Below are 19,636 nucleotides of genomic sequence, written 5' to 3'. Positions count from 1 at the left end.
GCATTATCAATAACCGAAAAGTTTGCTGTTTATAATATACATATATATAGTTGCGTCTCACGGTAAACAGGACTGTTTAATAGAAAAATAACTATTTTGATAAAATAAATATAAAAATAATTTTTTTTAGAAAGGTAATAGAAACTTGTTCAGGCCAAAAAGAAGAATACCAAATCATGAATATCTACCGATTTGGACAGAATCCAAATTCACGAATACAATGCAAAAAACACCTCAAAATACCCATTCCCGATGAATAATTCCCTTTGAATCGTAATCAACATTGCCTTCGCCTGTTGATTTCTCCAAATGGTTTTGCCCATTCGCTCCATTCGGCACGTTGACGCTTGATTTCAGGATTGTATTGAAAACGTTTTCTCACCAATCACAATCATGTACAAGGAGATTAGACCACTTACTTTCTTGAGTCCTTAATGATGACTTTTGCATGTTTCTGCCTTTAGCACAAACACAGTATTACTTTGTGATAACTCGGCCTCCATCCATCCGATTTTCCTGAAATTTTGATAAAATGTCTATAAAATCTGTACTTAACTAACCACCCATCACCCCACTCCATCAGAAAGGCATTGCTGTAAAATCACAAAATAGTTTTGCAAAATGGAACTATTACTATCGTTCGTAATTGGTTTTAGAATGACAAACCATTTGTGGGTTTTTTCGCTTAGTGTATGTATGTCTCTTATTCTGTTTTTCACAGACAATGCACAGCATAGAACATTTTAAAGGCACTCGCTGACAATCTGGCTTTTGAGTTTTTGTGCCATAAAAATCTTTCCAAAAAAAAAAACATGCAAGTACTACCCACGACATAAGGGCGTTGCATGTGTGGGAAAGGTGAGACGAAATGTGTGCGGAGCTAAGAGCATTAAATATACTATACGAGTATGTATGTATGTATGTACATACGTCCAAAACATAATGTATGTTCTGCCATTGTGGTCGTGGGCTAAAACAATGCAAAATAGAACAAAGCCAAGGGGCCAGATAAAGAATTGTTTGAACTTGGTTATAGAAAGTGACATAAATGATGAATAATTGCACTGCTGCCTGTCCATAGACAAATTAAAGTTGGACATGACAATTGTAGCTGTGAAAATGTAATGGGTATGTGAGTGGATAACAACGGAATAGGAGATGGGGGAGCGGTGGGCAGAAGCCATAAATAATAATATTGCCTTGAGAATTTGTAATATCTTTTCGTTTTCATTCCTTTATTTTTCCTCCTTTTTTCGACAGCACAACAAGAAATACTCGTAAGTAATAAATATTGCAAATCCTTTTTGTGCAGAAGAGTGAGTTTGTTGATAACATGTGCACGGATATACCTATGTACGTGTACGTGTGTGAAAACTTGGGAAAAATGAGGAGAAAGCGGAGCATTTCAATAAACTCAGCACTTTTCTTGCACATCATAAATAAACATTGATTTACAAACAAGCGACCCACAACTAAAATTTGGGAAAACTCCAACGCAAGGGACGCGTGTAAGCCTTAAAAGCTTTGAACTAAGACTTTAGTTTGAAAATTGAACAAATTCGAGCGCTTTAGAAAGCCTTTAGGTGCCGATTGAAGCAGTTTTTTTAAGTTATTTATTTGGCTTCCTAGCACAACACATGTGTTACAACTTATAGATTTTTTAGCTAGTCACGATTTGATTATCTTTAATAAAGGAAAATAGATAGTTAAATAATTAAAACAAACCGTGTTTATAAATATTGAAAAGGGGAAATATAACCAATTATTTAAATTGTTTTATACATATAGTACTTATTAGACTACATTAGTCTCAGAAGTAGCCGACTGCCCGCTTACATTGCAAATGATCGATTAAAAATGATGAAATGTTAAGACTTTACGTTGTTTAAAGTTTTTCTGACAGCTCTCATAAAGGATCTCTAGAACATGGGACCATCACTTTACACCTGAGATGAAGGAAGAGTCAAAACAATGGACTGAAATGGAAGAACCGGTTAAAAAACAAAGCTAAGCCCAATCCACCCGCACGCAAGGTCATGGCGTCAGTTTTTTTTGGGACATTACTTATAGATTATCTGCCACAAGGAAAAACAATCAATATTGCGAACTTATTGCAACGCTTGGTTGATGAAATCAATAAAGAAAAGCGTCCGCATTTAGCGAAAAATAAAGTGTTATTTCAACAAGAAATATAGGTTGTAAAAGATTTACCAAAAATGATAATGTCTGCTCGTAGTCTGCGCTTGATAGAGATATTGACAATGTTTCTGACTAAAAACAGGCTACGAAGCAATTGAACATTCGGTGAATAGAAGACTATTTAAAGAAATAAAGATAATTAATTGGTGCTTTCTTTCTTTCTCTGACTCCGACTTAAAGTCTGCGACTACTCGTAAAAGGTCGTTTTAAATAATTTTTTTTTATTAAAATATAAGAGATTTAAGATATAGTTTTTGAATATAAAGACTGAAACGAAATCGTGGGAAGCTTAATAGACATATGCATATGTAAAGTTCTGATTCAGAAACAGTTTTCTTTTTGTGCCTTTGGAAGCAGGAATTGACGGTTTTCCATTCAGACATGCTGGTTGGCTTTTGTTTATGATCTATTGTGATGGCATTTGAGCTCTAAAATGTTTAAGCTTTCGTAGATTATTGCTTATATCTGGAAGGCATTTTATTTATTTATATTTATGTCAACAAACATTGACTGTCGACATAGGAGGACAATATATAAGAATGATAAATAGCATCTTATAAGGTAGAAAAGTCTAAGTAGAAGATATCTAATCAAATTACAATAATATCTAATTATATATAAGTATATATTTTAATATCTATTATGTAATATGTTGAGATCGTCTTAAGTCCTCTAATTGTAAATTATGTCAACAAACATTGACTGTCGACATAGGAGGACAATATATGAGAATTATACTTGTAAAAATTATCTTATAAGCTAGAAAAGTCTAAGTAGAAGATATGTAATCAAATTACATAATATCTAATTATATATAATAATATAATATCTATTACATGTATGTAATATGTTGAGATCGTCTTAAGTCCTCTAATTATAAATTACATATTGTGTATGTACAGCAAAAATATATAATATTCGTATGATTGTTGTATACCATTAGGAAAACAATAGATGAGTATTTGGAATATCTCATAAATAACACCTCAAATGAAATATGCTGGAGAATAAACCACTTAAAAAAAATCGATTCCGACCACCTATTTGTTTATAAAAGCAAGACTCTCAGAATGTGTTTGTATAAGAACCAAAGTTACCAAACTGGATAAACAGATTCTTCTCGGTCGGACACACTAAGTTTGTTGAGTCATGAAATTTCTATACAAAAATAATAATAATCTAAAAAGTGGTTTAATTACTTTTTGTGAAATTTTATAGAAATTTATGAATTTTTTTCAATATATAATATTTTACCATATACATATTACAGCTAAGTAAATATTAACATATTTTTTGGACTCTACTTTTGGATAGCTTTATCAAAATATGTGCCAGCAGCCTAGCTATGCGGTGCCGCACACAGTCCCCAAATAAGTACATACTTTTATATTCTATTCATACTATTCGCACATATTTCCGCACTACAGCGAAGCATGATAAGCTAATGCTTAAGCCAAATACTATTTATATGTATTAACTATAAGTGTGTGTGTATGTGTGTACAATATTAAAAAATAACACGTTTCATGCCGCGTCACGATTTGCATTTTTATTATAATGCGCTCGTTTGTATTTTGAACTTTTCTGGCAGCCGATCTATGGCAAAAAGTCGTACAAATTTCATCAGACATACAAACACACACACACACACACACTTATATAGACTCGTGTGTGGTTGACGCGTCTGCCGCTGATAATTTCCTTGACTTTGTAATTTATAGTTGTTTTTATTAATACACATATACACATATGTATATACTGATGACGAGCATACAAACATCGAACACCTCTATCTAAGTAGCTACACAATAAAAAAGAAATAGAATCTATTATTTTAATACGCGCTGTGTTATCAGTTTTTCAATTAATCATATCAATTTATTGATAAAGATTATGAAAACTATTAATGCTATGATTAACTTCTTAATCTTACTCAAGAATAACATGAATAGGAATCTGTTTTAAACAGCTCCATCAATGTGACTTAAATTAAAATTCTTGAAGTAACAAAAAATGGGGCTTAAAAAGAATTATGATTACATTTTTTGACTTATCTATTAAATTTTCATATTTATTTTTATTTAATCAACTTGAATCTACATTGAAAATAGAAGAGAGAAGCGGATACGAGCAACTTTACGATAACAACTTTTTATAAACCTTTTCAAGCCATTCTTGGCCTCGAGTGACATTTTCACCTCATAAACAATTTTTAAATGTTCTTTTAAGAATTTTAAAACCTTTTTCAGCATCTTAAGCTCACAAACAGAACCTGCATTATGAATATCTAAAAATTCTATATGCAAAAATATCACTTCGATCAATTAAAATTTTTGAATTTGTTAAAATTATACAAAATAAAACATAAATAGCTATCGATATTCCTTGAAATATAATAAGAATCACGTTCTTTGTATTCTCGAATGAAATAAATGATTGTCAAGTTTATTTAACCAATTTAATGATTGTCCACGTTGGACAATTTTAAATAAAAACACTCTGCTAATAAAAAAAAAGCCATCTTCGTATCAATAAATTGATAACTATTATAAACGTCCGGTAAATCCTTTTAATTTGTTAAAAACTGTATCAGATTTCGTTGTAAAAATTAAAAAACAGCTTATTTCAAATTGAAAAGGAAACCAAATATGAAACAATTACGTATTGATATCAAAAAATGTTAACTAGATAATACTAATGAAGTGAAAAATTATGAATTTGTTACAAAAAGTATAAAGCATTTGTAATAAAATGTATTAAGAAATATAAAATATGTATGTCCTGTCTAGTACTATGAGTAAAATCATTGCACTAAATTATAAAATTTCAAATCAAAACTCATATTAAAATTTGGTAAGTTAAAGCCCCACATCTGTTGATAGTTTTTATTAAGTATTTTAATTTCATCTTAAATAAATGTCATGAAAATTAGTAGCCTATTATTTGCATTCAAAACATGAACCAAATAAGTATTACTGTCCATAAATGTTAGCTGAAAAATGTCACTTCGATAGATAAATTTGAATATTAAATTTCCAAAACAGCTTAATATGGTGGTGTCTACAAATTATGGCAAAAAAAAAGAGACACCATTTTGTTTATTGTGTTTTTTTAAGTGTTATTCGATGTGTTTGCGCATTATTGTGACATTTTCTGGCTAGTTTTGCGTTTTGATTTTGGAAACACGTTCCGGTTATGTTCAACACGCGTACGAAAATTTTTTTGCCACTTCATGTTGTTTTCATTTTCCACAGACAAAATTAGTTTCAATGTTTATTTATTTTCAACTTTTCATTTCTTTTCTTTGCGCTGTCGCTGCTACCACTTCTGGTCGAGTGTCGCACACATTTTCGGCGTGTTATTCATAGTTTTTCCCCCCCTCCCCAGCCCCAGCCTAGCAACAGCCCCTCCACACCTGGACGGGCACTTTTTTAAAACATGTGCACGGGAATTTCCAATTCGAAACACTTGTTTCGCTTCGAAACTAAATTTCTTTGCACAGACTATGGCTATTTGTTTAATAGATGAAAAAAAAAATAAGGAAAGCGAACAGCGGGGAATGAAAAAATAAAATAAAAGGCGGTCGCCAATATTTGCAATATTATTCAACTTCTTGTCTGGGACCCCAGTCCCCCCGCATTGTTGTTATTGTTGTTATTGTTGGTAATGTTGAGTCTGCATTTGTTTTGCGTTCCATTAAAAAACACATCCAGAACAAATATCGTTGAAATATGGGTGTGTCACCTTTTCTCCCTTTTATTTATTTATTTTATTTTTTTCTCCATTTTGTCAACAATTTCTGCATATTGCCAATGCGGAATTTTTGTTATTGAACACGGCGGAGCAAATATTTTCTCAAGCTCGCCGCTTTTTTAGTTATTTCTTTATTTTCGGACAGAGCCAGAGCCAGAGCCCAACACTCTGCTCTGACATGTGTGCTCGACTAACTAATTTGTTATACATACATATATATACATACATATATACATATGTGTACATATATACAAATATGTGTACATAGATGTAGAGATACTTGGAGACAAGAATTGTTTGTCAATTAATAATTTCGTTTTATTTTCGGCTTTTTGTAGCAAGTATTTTTAAAGGCACGTGTGTGTAGGGCCCTGGAAATTTTGGAATGACAGCTGTTATGGGTTTGAGATCGGCAAATAAATGCTTTATTTAGATTCGGATTGGATGAGTCAATAGTGTCCGCATAATTATCAAATGTTTCCTAATGGGGTTTCCTGCCATATGCTGCCATTTGTCTGCGCAAAAAAACAAAAGCGCTGCCAAACAAATACCCATTCGTTGCTCACATTGGTGGTGGATTCAAGGAAGTGAGTTCCAACAATGGCGAGCTCGAAAACAGGAAGGATTATAATTTCATGGCAGAGAAGGAGAGTACATATTTATTTTTGGTTTGATTGCAAAAAAGATAATGACGCTCAAAATGTGCAAAATTGCTCGGGGATTTAAGGGGTTAAGGCAAGTCACCCAGATCGGAATGCCGAACAAACAAATGTCCTTTATGTTGAAACGATCTATATATGTATGTATGTATGTGCAACAGCTGTTGAAAGCCTGTTTTAATTCCTAGAAAAAATAGCAATTTAAAGCAAATATACCAGATATAAAGCCAGAAAATAAAATAGGAATTGAGTTAACAAATCGGCTGCTCACTAGGAAGGATGTATACACTAATAATGTTCAGTGGCGTGGAAAGTAAATCCCCGATCGGTGGGGTATTAAAGAAGCTAGACTGGAATATGAATTTGGAAAGATGTACTCTATCAGTTGAAAACGGCGACAATTCAGAACCAAAAATAGAATAAGCTACCTACGTAAAAATATTATATTCGCCAACTATCTATATCGCTGGCAAAACTATTATTTTCCCATAAACTATATAGCTTGCTATAACTAAAAATAAAAATAATAATGTTCAATGTTCACAACGCTAATAAAATATAATATAATGCCATATAATTTAACAATTGTCTACCTTAGGACAGATCCTAAATAAAAAATAAAGATTTTGAAAGAAAAAATGTTTACAAATCGTTTTCAAAATATTTTCCTTGGAACTACCACTTTGTCGCTTAATTTTTAGTAATATTGGAATGAATAATGACATGCATTTCGTACAGCTACCAAAAGAACATATATTTGTAGTTGGATATACATATCTGATCAAAACCAAATATTGGTATGCATATGACCGCTTTTTAGTTTTGTTTTCAACAATTTTAGACGTTAAGAATATGCGGCTCTGCAACTGCGAATCTAAACTCACTCTCTCTCTCTCTCTCTCTCTCTCTCTTCACTCTAATCGGATCCGTGCTGAAGCCCCACTATGATCTCGATAGGTGCAGGCTTAAGTCTAATAATACTGTGATGGTAAACATATTTTCTTACACGTGGACTTTGTCTATAAAGATATCATCCGTAAATTTTAAAACTCAAAATTAAGAAGCGACTACTTTGGTATTTAAATCTGTCTTTTTTTGGAAAAAGTCGGCTCATCTCCCTCAGGTACTGATCTTCCAAACTAGATATATCCCAAATCTGTTTTAAGAAATGCTAAAACAGCAACCAGTTACCTTCGATAAGCCATTTAAAGCCATATAGTATAATGATAAGATGTGACAATAAAGGTGAAAAAACATACCTGCATGACTTGAATGTTTAGACTAGATAGCTTGCTGTTGTTTTGATTTTGAAAATAACAACAATCTATTTATTCAGATATAGTCGGACACGTATATAGTATTTCTTTTGAATTTGGCAACATATGTCTATGGAATCATATTTATTTTTATAAATACGTACGACAATTTAATTAAGCATTTTGTGATGTGTGTGATGCTTTTTGAATTCTTTGAAATATTATAAAGTGCATTGGACTACAAATTTTATGGTTGAGAAAATTCATTTTCGAGACAATTTTTCAGAGATTAGCTGTGCAGCAGAACCCAAAAGGAACGCGTTAAGTCATCCGGTTGACATTTTTATCTCAAACAGCTGAATCAATTCTGAGCAAAACAACAACAGCCTAAATAATGGAATGGACAAACGGACAAATATTAGATATATCCAAGCATTCGGGATTATTTCCACTGTACATCGTCAGCTAGAAAAGACATAGCTGGATTATAAAACTAAATATTTTGATTACTTGAAAAAATCATCTTCTAAAGAGAGTAGAGAACTATACATACTTGTATTTAATCAAAATATGTTGAAATCTTACATTTCAGGTTCCCTTTTATTAAAAATATTTCATATTTGAAAACCGGCTTGCAATCATGATTACTTAACAAAATAATCTCCCTTGAATGTTAAACTAAGTCTTCTATTTTTAATCCTAAAGAGAGTACTGTATTACATCATATTACATACGTATGTTGAAATCTAACTTTTTATGTAACCTTTTATTAAAAATATTTCAAATTTAAAAATCAACTTGCAAATTATTATTTCTTAACAAAATCATCTTCCTTGAATGTTAAGCTAGGTCTTCTATTTTTAATCCTAAAGGGAAATCTAACTTCTTAAGAAATCAAATATTACAAATTTGAAAACCGACGTGCAAATCATGATGACTTCAATGTTAAACTAGTGTTTCTATTTTCAATTCTATACAGAGTAAAATCACAAAAATCCTACTCCACGAAATATTACGAAAACTACTTTTTTTTTAGAATTTTCTGTTAGAGGAAGCTTGGGTGATAAAAAGGTAAAAAATAGACTACCAGCCTTGCCTAGTTTTCCTAGTCCCTTTCATTCAGAAAGATGTAGATGTATTTGCTGCGACTTGCTGACTAAGAAGATACCCCGTTAAGATAAAAGTTATCCTACTTTACCCAAACCAGCTATACCCTTTTTCCCTTTTGGGTACTATATGTACAAATGCCTCCAGATGGGCACCTTTTTTCCTAGGCAATGTGAATGAATTTTTGAATGCGGCGCTGTTGCCAATTTTCAGCCAAGTTCAGCAGGCAATGAACCGCCCGAACGACAGACACTGTCTATGACGGTGACGCTGCAACGACCCATTTGGCGGGTTGAAGAGTGGAGGAGGAGGAGGCGGAGGCGCCACCACCAATCTCAAAACTGGTTGTCGCATGCATACTCGTATATACATACTAGGCTTGTGGAGGTTGGCTGTGTTGGTGCTGCTGCGACGCTATGCGACGCGACGCAACGCGCATTGCACTTAGCTGCCTCTGTGGCTGTTGCTGCTGTAAAAGAAAGTTGCAAGCTGACGTTGCATCCACCCTTCCACCTCCCCACCCACGACCGAGCACAGCTGTGCTGAGTGTGTGCCATGAAAAGAAAGCCGTTTTGTTTGTATTTTTTCCACAATTATTTTCCGCTAGCGCAGGAAAAATTATATGCTTTTATTTTTGTAATTTTTTTTCTTTTGTTTTCTGTGTTGGTTGGTTTTTTTTTACAATATGGTTGTTGTAGTTTTTTTTTGTTTTTTCGACTTACATTTTGGTTACAAATTTCTCACAATTATTTTGTTTGTTTTTTAAATTACGCAATAAAAAAACTTAACATTAAATACAATATATTTTGTTGTAATAATAAAAAAATTAATACATTTTGTATTTTTGTTTTTCGTTTTAAGGTTTTCTTTCTCTTGTTATTGTTGATGTTTGTAATAAATAGTTGTTTTTAGATACTTTTTTGCTTGTAATAGATACATTTCGTTTGTGTATATTCTTACTGTGGGTGTATGTGTGTGTGTGTGGGTGTGAGAACATTGGATTTTGTTTAACTTGTTGGGTTAATTTGTAATTTTTAAAAATTATATCGCATAAATTTTAGTGTTTGTTTTTGTTTTTTTATCGCAATTGGAGTTTTCCACAGACAAAAGAAAAATTTTACAAATTTTTTACGCTTTCACATTTACTGAGATATTCTTTGCCTTAACGTTTATCAATTTAACGCTTTATGCTTGATTTTTTTTTTCAATTTTATTTTTATTTGTAGTTTTTAGTACGCGCTATACATTTAATAATATATAAAAATTTGTTAAAATCCTAAAATTTGTTGGTTTTAATTAATATTAATTAATAATTTAAAAAAATTTTAATGCAGCAAGCTGCGTCTAACTAAAATGGGAGCGGAGCGTTACGTTCGCCTCTCTATTTAAAACTGTTCTTATGTGTTTCGACCATCCATCTGCATCTGCTTGTGCATCCGCATCGGAATCTGCTTCGCGTTCGCTCCACGCACTCTATTTTAAATTTTAAATTTAGCAAGATCAAGTTTTTGTATTTTGTTTGTTTGTTTGCTTATCCCTATAGCATACAATTTAAAAATCTGTTCACATTTAAGTTGTATTATACATATCTTTAATATATGTTTTTAATTTGTGTATCTTTTATATATTTTTTGTTTTATCATTGTTTTTTGCCTTGCCGTGCCAAAACCCGCCACGGACGACAAGGACTCGTGGCTGGCGCACGCAAAAAACTCTTAGCATCTTAAACAGTATCACATATTCATGAGTTTGTCGACTTGGGCCTGTCAGGGGCGCATCGGCGGACTAACACACATATGTATCTACATACATACTCCTACAACAGAATATACACCTCTCTATCTCTATATCCGTTGTGTATATGTGTGTGTCTTGGTGGTCGCCAAATGAAAGGACCGCCGATACGGCCTGTGGCCGCCGCCTTTGAATTTCATGTTGGTTTTTTTTTGTTTGTTTGTTTTTTGTTTTCTTTTTGTTTTGCTTTTGCTTTTGAAAAAGGAGAAACAACTTAAAACACTAATTATTTTGTTTATGCTTTTTAGCCCTACGCATCTAAGTAAAATGGTGGTGAGAGTCACAATTACAAATTGAAATTGAAGTTTAAAGCTGGCGGCGTCGTTGCGCCCGCTCATCTAGTATTAGTATGAGTGTGTATGCTAATGTGTATGTGTGTATGTGTGTGTATTTGTGTTTTGTGTGTGTGTGTAAGTGTGAGTGTGTGTAGGTGGGGTGGCTTCGAATACTTGCTTCATCATCGCGCTGCATCGCATTGCATCCGCGTCGCTCAATCATCGGATTATCATTATAATCGTTCTGATTTTCGTCTTCATCTCTTCTCCTCCTTCTATTACTTCGTCTTTGTCGTCATCACGACATCACAGGGTGTTGGGCGGTGGTTGTTGGTTCCAGCAACTCACTTATGTCGTGGGCGTGGCAATGGCCTGACTGCTGCTGCCAAAGCTATAGCTGCGACGAGCGCCCAAACCATCGGCCGAATATAGTTTGTGCTTAGTTATGGTATATTCGGGACTGATGGTTATGGTACGGGCCAGACTCTTCATGAATTGCGGCAGCAACGCCGTCCAGCCACGATGATGATCCTGACGCAGTGTCAGATACACCTCGAAGGTGGATACCGTTTCCGGATCCAGCTTGAGGGAGGCAATGCGTCGCGAATTTTGCGGCTCATCCTCAAATTCAATGTAGATGGTGGCGCCTCGAATGCCGCACGGCTCCTTCTCCGAAACGCGTATTATTTCCGCCGCAATGTTGGGCGTGAGATCACAGGGTATCGAGACTTCGGTGCAGGTAAGATGACGCGACTTGGCCGCACGCAGCTCATCTAACAGTCGCATCGACAGCTCATTCACAGCAGTCGCATCGATGTCTGTTACATTTCCCAACTCGTCGTCATCGCCATAGGGGGTATACGTATAGGCCTTGAAGCGGCTGTTGCCGATGCTGTTCGTATAGCTGGCTGCACTGGGTTCTTGGGTTTTCTTGCTGATGCTGCTTGGCTCTTGTTTGCTGTTGCGCTTAATACTGTGGTTCCGATTGTTGGTGTTGTTGTTGTTATTATTATTATTATTGATGTTGTTGTTGTTGATCATGCTGCGACTATTGTCGTTGGCAGCAACTTTATTGGGACCTGTGGCGGTAGCATGAACATCAACAGCGAGCGGTGTCAATGTGCTGGTCCAATCTAAAAGTAAAACCAAGAAAGCAGAACAAATTTCGATAAGTTGAGTTTTTTGTTGTTTTTTTTTTTTCTTGCTTAACTAAATGGGCACTACAACAACAGTCTATAATAGTATTGTAAAGCGATAAACAAAACAGCAGCAAGAGCAATAACAACAACTACTAGAGGCGACGACACGCTATATGCGCGTCCATCCCATCCCATCCCACCATTCCATCCCATCCATCCAATTCGCTTGCTCGCTGCTCATCCATTGCCCAACGCACAGTACACGCAAGCGAGTCGATTGAAGTCGCTTGGCAACAGGCCCGCAGAGCAACCGAGTATGCGAACGTCGAGATAAAAGCGGAACAGCAAAAGGCAATGAGCAACAGCAACCAACAAAAAAAATGAAAAAACATTTTTTTTATTGCTTTTTTGTTTCATTAAATTTTTTGTTGTTGTTGCGTACGTGACCGTGTCGCTCTTGTTGTTGTTGTTGTTGCTGTTGTTTCTGATTTGTTTTGTGTTTTTTTAATATTAACAATTTTACATGTTTTTATTTTTATGACATTTTATTGCCCCGTTGCTGTAAAGCCTCTTGTAATTGCTAATTGATTTTTTATGCATTGCACATTTTGTGTTAAAAAATCATTTTAATGCCTGGCATGCATTTCTTTATGTTCGGAGTGTTTCCGAAATTTGGGACAAAGGCGTTTCAAAAATATGAAATTGTACTCTTGAAGTGACTTGAGTTTACAACAAAAAAAAAATTGAAATGCTAAAAATAATTTTGCAATGAATCGACAATTTTTTTTGTTCAGATTATTTTTTTAAAAAGGTGAAATACAGTTCACAAATTCAGAAATTTCTAGAACAGTTCCGTTTCGTATCTCAATTCCAGAAATTTCTTAAAACTTTAGAAATGCGACAGTAATATAATTGATATGGAAGGTTTTTAAAATTCTCAACCAACTTTTGGTTTTAGAACATTTTTTCGAAATTTGTAAAAAATTATTTTTATCAGTATTTTTTAGACTACTGTCCTGCTTTTGGAGCAGTTCCTATTTTTATGAAATGTTTCGAAACTTACCTCTAATTTTATTTGATCCAAGCACACTTTCATACATCGACGGAATAGCAAGTACTTCCATTTTCATTTGACTTTTATGTGGAAAATTCGCAGCGAGTTTTCAGTTGTTGAACTGAGTTTTGCCGACGGGTTTTCTTTTTACTGGCGACGGCGGCTGCTGCTGCTGGTGGTGGTGTATCACTTTTTTCAAATTTGAAAATTTATTTTTACGATTAAGAATTTATTATTATTATTAATTTATCACAATTTGCTGTTTTTATGCTGCTGATTGCTTCAGATTTGTTGCAGTTGTTGTTGGTTTAAATTAACTTTGCTTTTTGTAGTTGAAATCACAGCACTTTTGTTGTTGTTGGTTGGTTGTATTATTTGTTGTTGTATCACTTAAATGGCGTTGGTCCGTTGCATTTGTTTGATGGCAAATAATTTAATATTATTATTGAATAAAAATTTGTTACAAGTACTAGATGTACATTTTAATATGTTTTGTTGTTGGTGGTGTGTATGTCTACATAGAATTCTTCTTGAAACAATTTTCTTTGATTGTGTCTCGTCTTGTCCAACAGTTTCAATTTTTCAACACACGCTATTTTATCGCTTTTGCCGTTATTAACCTCAGCAGTGTTTCGAAGCTACTATGCAGCGCAGCTAGCGGTCCGCTCTATTTATAGGCCGCTGAGCCGGCCGCTGAGCAGAGCAGTCGCTACGTGAGCACTTGTATTATGCGAGAGGGGGTTGCGACGCTAGCTGTTGAGTGAATGAGTGAGTAAATAAGTGAGTGGGTAAGAGAGAGAGATAGAGAAAGAGCAGCCGGCTTTACCATCGTCACACATATTTGCTGAGCAATTAGCGGTCGTGCGCTCCGCAAAGAGACCGCAATGTGTTTGTATGTGTACCACATGCATATAAAAATGTATGCCTGTGTGTGTATGTGGGTGCATTTGTAGCCGTAGTTGTGTGCCGCAGGTAAAGAAGAAGACAAAACGGCTGATGTAAGTTGGCTGCTGGTTTTACACAGATATTCATTCCTGTTGTTGCTTTTTGTAAGGCTCAGACTCATACACATCAGCTGTTTCACACGCACAGCTAAACAACAACAAGTACGTACTATGTACAAAATGTTCACTCAATTTTGTTATATGCGGAGCTCGAACTCTCTTATTTGCTTGTTCACTCGCTCATGCGCGCACCTACAACCGGTCAAAAGAAAACGAAAAATAAAAAAAACAGCAAACTGAGACTGCCGGCGTACTCACAGTAGAGATGGTCATGGACCGGCTTTTTTCGGCCCAACACGACACGGCCACGAAATTGACTTTACAAAACACGCACTACGAATAATAATGGAACACGACCTGGCACGAAATAAATAAATATTGTTTGTTTTTTAAGCGAATTGTATACAGAGGGTCATATTTCTGAAATATATGAATTTTTTAATAGTACTGTAAATGAGGAAACGTAAATTTTGCAGTAATTTTTAATTACAAATTGAAATAAGATATATGTATTCAACCTGTTAGTAAATAGTGATTTATTAAAAATTTAGGTTTGGGTGAACACTTATTTGTAAAATAAATTGCCTTTCAGTTACTTGGCAAATAGTACACTTGCAAGAATTCATCCATTTTCTTATTTTCAACTTTGACATTTCAAAGACCATTTATATTTGCACGTTCCTAACCAGCAGGACCTATTCAAACGAAATCACCTGCCTTTTATTGAACAATGAATGGAAAAAGCCACGATGGGCCACGAACAAAAAACACGGCCCATGCCCACCTCTAACTCACAGTCCCCAATGTTGGTGTTGGTGTGCTGGTGCTGGTGCTACGTGAGACTGTGTGTCTCTGTGTGTGTGTGTGTTTGATTCTGCGTGCATACGTGACTTTCGTGCCGGTTGAGCATGTTTTCGCTGCCGGCGCAGGCAGACAGGGAAACAGGCCAAAAAGGATGATGAAAATGTTCTGCCAGCAAGGAAGCAGCAGCAACAGCAACCCAAAAATAAAAATGTACAAAAAAAAACAACAACAACAACAGCTATCAAACTGAAACCAAACGCACACGTACACACAATTTTCGTTGCCACTTCACACCCTCCCGTCGTGCAACGTTCCGTTCCACATTACTGCGCTGCTGCTGCCTCACACACACATACACGTACTCGTCGGTTGCTGTTCTCACTAGTGCCGTGTTGTTGCCGTCGTTGTTGTTGTTGTGAGGACGCACCATGTCAAAATTGAAATTTTCCACTGCAGTTTCGCAGCACAAAGCACCAACAGGCCTCAAGTCCGGACAACGGCTCCGGCACCAGCACTGGCTCGGGCTCGGACTCGGACTCGAGCCCAGCTCTTGAGTGCAGAGTGGCCAAAAGTGGGTTGGATGCGTTACTAATAGTGTATCAAGTTGCAAGGCTGTGACTTGCCAACGAATTTCCAGATACTAGTAGCCAGTCCCAGCAACAGTAACAAATGGTCTCTGGCTGCTGTTGCCATGCGGCATGGTTGCCCATTGCTCGGGGAATTTCACAACTGTTTAGTGGACCTGGCCAGAGATACAAATACATACATATACATACATATGTATGTATCTACAAACATATGTACATACATATAAATAAATTGTATCTGAACAGTTACTGTGTTTGCACACACGGCCCATCAACAATAAAAACAACAAAAAAACGAAGTACGGCCATATTTCTATGGAAATTGGCAGATAGAATATGTATTTCAAAATAACAGCAACAACAATAATAGTAGCAACAAGACTTTTGTTTAGTTTGCCAACGCTATTATTGTTGTTGTTTTTGTTGCTCTGGTCTGAATTGTTGTGCCATTTTTTAATCAAAGTAAATATTGAAACGTATTTCCGGAGAAGCAAAATATATTTTATGGCATGTGCATGGAAATTTCTAGAGCTATAAATTACAGAGCCTGCAACCAACTACAAACACAAACACATGCATTTATATATATGTATGTATGTAGATATGTACATACATGCAGCATGCAAACATGCATAAGTACTATATATAGTATAGATACATACATAGGTACTATGTGTCGAAGCTACCAGCTGCGTTGGCAAAACATCTCTGAACTGAAAGACGTTTGGGAACCTTGAACTGATTAGTCATCATCTGCTTGGTTATATTAATTAAGTAATAATCGTCGTAAACCTAATCATTTAGATGAGGTATTTAATAATCAAAATTAAACAGATATGCCCAGTGATTATAAATTAGTACTACTATATATGAACTATAATACCACACCACATTATCCTCAATATCTATTAGATATTAACCTCACCAATTCCTCCTAATACTATAATTCTTGTAGCTCCAAATAACCAGAAGCTAAAGCTTTAGGGAAACAATTATAAATGAACTATAAATTCAGATTTTTATTTTTTAATAATAAATAGTTTTTTGATTTTCACAAAATGTGTGAATCTTCAAATTTGTTTAAAATTCTTGATGGTTTAAAGAAATACTATAGAGTGAAAGGTAATGGAAATAATGTGAAATAACCTTTTCTTGGAATGCAGATTTTATAACAAAAACATTAACGAAAAAAATAAAAATTAATACATATATTAAATTTATTGATAGTTTAAAATTAAGAGTGGGAAGTCTCTTTCGAAATGGTTTTATTTGATTTCGATTCCCAAAGGTTCTCTGCTATATTCCCTCTGCTATATACGCATAGAAATTGCAGCGAAATATAGAAAATGGTTCGACTAATATTTGACTTTCACGCCTTAAAGACTTCTCTAGAAAATCATAATTTCATAAAATGCTTTCTAAGAATGAAGAGCAAGCAGTACGACAACTTCTTTAGATCTAGAAATGGAAGCCAAGTAATTACCGACGTTCTCAATTTATAAAATTGAATACCGATTTATATAGAAATGTGTTCATTCAAAAAATAAGTAATTTAATTAACGTGTTGATTCATTTCTTGGCTTCCGAGAATGGACATCCAACAAATATTCCTCTTTATACATACATATGTATGTATGTTTTATTTATGTATATACCGATACATATAGTATGTATGTAGTATCTATGTATATATTATGAGAACTTCCAGTAGCATGTGAAAGAGACATTTATTCGAATCATTTCATATTCATGTCAGGCTTTCGTGCTGTGTGTGTCCTTTCTTTTCAATTGAATGCATTTCTTAGATTATTTCTTCTTATCTGTGGTAGTTGTTGTTGTTCTTGTAATTGTTGTTGTTGTTGTTGTAGTAGCTGTTGCTGTGTTGCACGTAGATTGAGAATGAAAGATTGAAATGTATCTGGCCTGGACCTGTTTCGGCTGAAAAAGTCTTCAGAGTCAGAGAGCGCGGCCAGCAGATACAAATAATAAATATCTGTATCTGAGTGAGTGTGTTTCTGTTTGAAATTGAAATGAAATTCCATGCAGCATTCATTCTATGCATCCTATGGACACTCGCTTATGTGCATATAGTATGTATCTTTAAGATATATTGCGAGCAACATTAGCTTTATGTAGATATCTGCTGGATAACAAATGAATGTGAGACAAAAATAAATAAACAAGAACTTGTCATGCTCTCCTGTGTGTGTGTGTGTGTTTGTGTGTCTGTATCTGTGTGAGTTTTGCAAATGCACATAACAACCTGAAACTGAGTACGAATGTATTTCACAATCTTTGAAATGTGACGCAGCTATTTGATTACCATTGAGGATTTGTTGTACGATAAGGAACTGAAATAAATGTTTCAACAAAGGCGTTCAATTGAAGCTGACCGATAGAGCTATAGTATTATAATAATAAATATGTATAGGGCTTACATATATATTTTGATAGCAAACAGGAGTCTCATAAACCAATTCAACAGAAACATGCTTCAAAATTTGTTAAATCGTTACTGATCTGATCTGTTTTGTCTGCTTTTAAGAATTTTTGCTGCATTTTCCCAATAACTATATATGTAAATTAATATTATAGCCAACGATAAAATATTTTAAGTCACTTTCTAAATATTTAAAATGTTTTCCATGAAATATATATATTTCAGGAATGAATAGGAAAGGGGAATTTTCAATAAAGATATTATATTATAATATTTATTCCTCAAAGTATTTTAAAAGAAATGTTACAATCCACATAATGAATGGAAAACAATAAAAGAGTAGTACAAATATATATATTTCAGGAATGAATAGGAAAGGGGAAGGAGAGTTTTCAATAATGATATTATATTATAATATTTATTCCTCAAAGTATTTTAAAAGAAATGCCACAATCCACATAATGAATGGAAAACAATAACATTATAGTACAAATATATTTATTTCAGGAATGAATAGGAAAGGGGAAGGACAGTTTTCAATAAAGAATGGAAGACAATAAAAGAGTAATACAAATAAATATATTTCAGGAATGAATAGGAAAGGGGAAGGAGAGTTTTCAATAATGATATTATATTTTAATATTTGTTCCTCAAAGTATTTTAAAAGAAATGCTAAAATCCACATAATGAATGGAAAACAATAAAAGAGTAGTACAAATATATATATTTCAGGAATGAATAGGAAAGGGGAAGAAGAGATAAACAGTGCCGCTATGAATTGCGGAAAATTGTTGAAAATTGTGGAAAATGGCTGAATGTCGTGTTGTTTATTGAGCATGTGTCTATGTGGTTGTTGTTGCCGTGTCGTCTGCTCAGTAAATCATACATTTTCATACGAGTAGTTTCCATGGCTTAAACACCCACCCCACCCCCCTGAGTTAGTTGGAGAACTTTTCGCCACAGTTTTAGCCAACAACTGATGTGGTCTCGATACTAAAGTCTAAAACCAAATACATTCCACGGAACATAGTACATGGTGGCATGCCAGAAAAGTTTTCACAGCTTTTCCAAGAAACGCCCCCAAAAAACCGAAAACCAAAACCCAATTCTCCGTCAGAACCCGCAAACCAACCCCCCGCCCCATCTCCCCACCCCACCTTGCCCAAACAGGCCCTGTTGAAGTTCTTCTAAAGCAATTTGTAAATTTAAATTAGTTTTTACTAAACAGAGCAAAATTCACACACACACACACACAAACCAATACACATACACCTCTCGTATTCTACGCATATGCATAAATTTTCATTAAAAATCAAACGTGCTCGTTGAAAATACTAACAACAATAACAACAACAAGAAGCCGAGAAGCCACTTTTGGAAGAGTTTTTCTTTTATGTGCGTGAAAATTATGCCAAAAAGTTCGAGGAAAACGAAAAGTGCAAAAAAAAAAAAATACGAAGAAAAATTATGAAATGTGCGAGTGCGTTATCTACTTTCGCGGAATCGTGAGAATTTCGTTGGGGGATATACTTTATATCCACATTTTTAATTTGTGCTTTATGTGA

The 19,636-nt window shown here is 34.5% G+C and overlaps 1 protein-coding gene across 1 annotated transcript; it reads right to left on the bottom strand.

The window, feature by feature from the left end:
- Positions 1 to 10,542: 10,542 nt before the first annotated feature.
- Positions 10,543 to 13,861, bottom strand: LOC115622789 (protein scylla). Its single transcript, XM_030516849.1, has 2 exons — positions 13,246 to 13,861; positions 10,543 to 12,176 (listed from the first exon to the last, which is right to left on the bottom strand). The coding sequence occupies exons 1-2, from the start codon at positions 13,310 to 13,312 to the stop codon at positions 11,392 to 11,394; spliced, it is 852 nt and encodes a 283-aa protein (XP_030372709.1). The 5' UTR covers positions 13,313 to 13,861; the 3' UTR covers positions 10,543 to 11,391.
- Between the last annotated feature and the right edge of the window lie 5,775 nt (positions 13,862 to 19,636).

This window comes from Scaptodrosophila lebanonensis, unplaced genomic scaffold (genome assembly GCF_003285725.1).
Source record: "Scaptodrosophila lebanonensis strain 11010-0011.00,11010-0021.00 unplaced genomic scaffold, SlebRS2 tig00000043-arrow-pilon, whole genome shotgun sequence".
Classification (NCBI taxonomy): domain Eukaryota; kingdom Metazoa; phylum Arthropoda; class Insecta; order Diptera; family Drosophilidae; genus Scaptodrosophila; species Scaptodrosophila lebanonensis.
Note: the sequence above shows the minus strand (reverse complement) of the source record. Positions and strands in the feature narration are given on the sequence as shown.